This window comes from Gobio gobio, assembly GCF_949357685.1.
Source record: "Gobio gobio genome assembly, chromosome: 17".
In the NCBI taxonomy this organism is placed as follows: domain Eukaryota; kingdom Metazoa; phylum Chordata; class Actinopteri; order Cypriniformes; family Gobionidae; genus Gobio; species Gobio gobio.
In genome coordinates, this window is record NC_137110.1 from 4,500,306 (window position 1) to 4,502,933 (window position 2,628).

General features: G+C 35.5%; 1 protein-coding gene across 1 annotated transcript; it reads right to left on the reverse strand.

Annotated features, from left to right (window-relative positions):
- Nucleotides 1-819: 819 nt before the first annotated feature.
- On the reverse strand, nt 820-1,743 carry LOC307141249 (odorant receptor 131-2-like; the record flags this gene model as incomplete). The annotated part of the gene is made up of 1 exon (XM_079841305.1): nt 820-1,743. The coding sequence occupies one exon, from the start codon at nt 1,741-1,743 to the stop codon at nt 820-822; it is 924 nt and encodes a 307-aa protein (XP_079697431.1).
- Nucleotides 1,744-2,628: the final 885 nt, after the last annotated feature.

Here is a 2,628-nt window from a genome sequence, read left to right on the forward strand (position 1 = left end):
TGAAATAGCATAGGCCTACTTAACTTTTTAATCATAAAAATAGGTCACATGCGCAGCATTCTTCAAAACATATTATGCACAACAAGAAAAGTGTAAATGACTAGTATTTCCAATGTCAACTAGCAGCAGCAGGCTCTTTTTGTTTAGCCTAGTCGTAGGCATGAAGGCTATAAGTTGACCAGACGTTTGTTGGCAACAAATATATTTGCAGAATACACATACTTTCAATTTGAAATAAGCCTAAAATGCAAAATATCAAGCCCAGTTAAGAAGAATAAGAGTCATTTTCAAGCACAAACTTGAAGTTAAAAAAGTTGTAATTTCTGTATACAGTATAAACAGCTTGTGAAAATGAAAATATTACATATAATTATAAATTTTTTAAATATTGGTTCAATACATTTATTTATGATGTCGTATTTATGTTGCTTTATTCTTGTAATGTGTTTTTGTAAAGTCATAATTTTGTTATAGGCCTAATATTGTTTTGAACTGTTTGCTATGATTGCTATTAACTGTTTTCATTGTGTGTTTTAATTCATTTATTTATTTATTGCGGTTGCAGTGAATTTTATTTAAACCAGAGCAAAAATTCTAATGATCAAACTATATCATAATAATTATTAATGTTAATAATAATATAGGATACACACATTCACACACACACACAAAAAAAAAACATTCAAAAATGTATTGTCGCCATTTTTCAAACGATTAGATAATAACAAATTACATTTCAGTGATATTTTGACCAATCAAATAGGAAATGTCCCCGGTTTCCATTTCAGAAATCTATAGAAGGCTATATATAGGGCCTAATCATGATTTTGATGGCACAATCTTTACAATAATAACTCTACATGTAAAGTATTCCTTCATTTGTTTCATAAACTTCTGGTCTCGGACCCCATAGATCAAAGGACTCATCAATCTTGGCATAATGTTTGTGAGCAGATAAACACAGAAAGTGATCTTAGTGCGGTGTAGAGGGAAAAAAGAATTAATAATTAAGAACAAAAAAGGCGAGATATAGGAAAGCATACAAAGAAGTAACTGGACGCCATGCAACAATATTGTACTCCGAGCCTTATTTGCTGAACCCTTTGAAACCGCCTTTCTGGCAGTGAACAGGACTCTGCAATAAGTGTAAATGAGAATTATCCACACCAAAGCCATACAGATGACTTGTGAAGCAGTGGTGTTGTCCTGGTGGGCTTGGGAAGGGAACAACCTGAATGAGTAGCAAAGTATAATAGACCTGAAGAGAGATATGGGCTGGGTTAAAATTGAAATAATGATATCTGCCAGAGAAGGTATAGCTCCTAAAACCCATAGCAAGCATATAAAGATGTAGGTTCTTTGTGGAGTGCAAATCTGAGAGTGATGCAGTGGCTTACAGATAGCAATGAACCGTTCTATGGCCATACCGGCCAGATTCAAATGAGTGATCATAAAGGTGACTTTAGCAAGAACAAGCAATATGCAACACAATGAAGCATTTAAGAGTGGTGAAACGTAGGACAACACATATAAAGTCACCGATACGCAGATCATGAGCATGTCATTGAGTACCAGGTGAATGTATAAAATGTATCTGGAGTCTCTGGAAAACATTGGATTGGAGAAGAAAGTCACTACTAACATTCCGTTGATGAAATTAATGACAAAGCCAAAACTAACAATCACAATGTTTTTGGCAAAAGCTTCTTCATAACTATCCACAATCCAGATTGTCGAGTTCATTTTCTGGGTCTTTACGGGCAAGGACCTGGATCAGAAAGAGGAGAAAGTATTAAGAAGTGAACTATTCTAGGCTTAGCCTATTCATTTTTAAGAAGTCTTAGAAATAGACTTACCTTGGAGTAGAAGAAGCAGTTCTGGATTGTGGGCAGTCTGAAGCTCACATGAGTTTTAATCAGTACAGTGATACTCGTGTGTTATTTATGGCTTGTGGAAAGGTCACAAATTATGAATATTAAGTATGTTGGTCATTGCCCCTGAGTCACTGTAAATTTGCCTATTCAAACATTTGCTGTTACTTTCATGACAGACATTAGTGTCGTTTATTGAAGGTTTGTCTGAAGCTTCTCCGTCCATTATATATTTTATTAACTAGTTTGTGGTACCGTTTCCGAGTCTTTGCATTGCAAAATGTGTGAGAACAATTCATAATACAACGTGAGTAAATATTGCACTTTGACGTAGCCAGAATTATATTTTTTGGGGGTCCCATCTTAAAATGAGGGGGCAAAACAGTTTAAGGGGCAATTTATACAGAATGCGTTTTTCCATTCCAATGTGCTACTTTTCCATTGTTTTTCTATGTAAACATGGGCCTTAACTACTATGTACTTACATCAAAAAATAAGTACAATGTACTTACTGTGTTTATATTGTATTGCAAAACACTTTTGCTTATATTGAGGTGGGATATGGGTAGGGTTAGGGACAGGTGTGGTGGTATGGGTAAGTTTAAGTGTAGGGTTAGGTGTAAGGGAAGGGAAGGGTCAACTTTACTCCGCACGATAAAAAGACGTGGTACACAAAGTCCCATAAACCAAGATTCCCCAGCTTCTCCATCTCCCACAGGCTGAGAGGCTGATTGAAGCAGATGTTGAAAACCTCCTC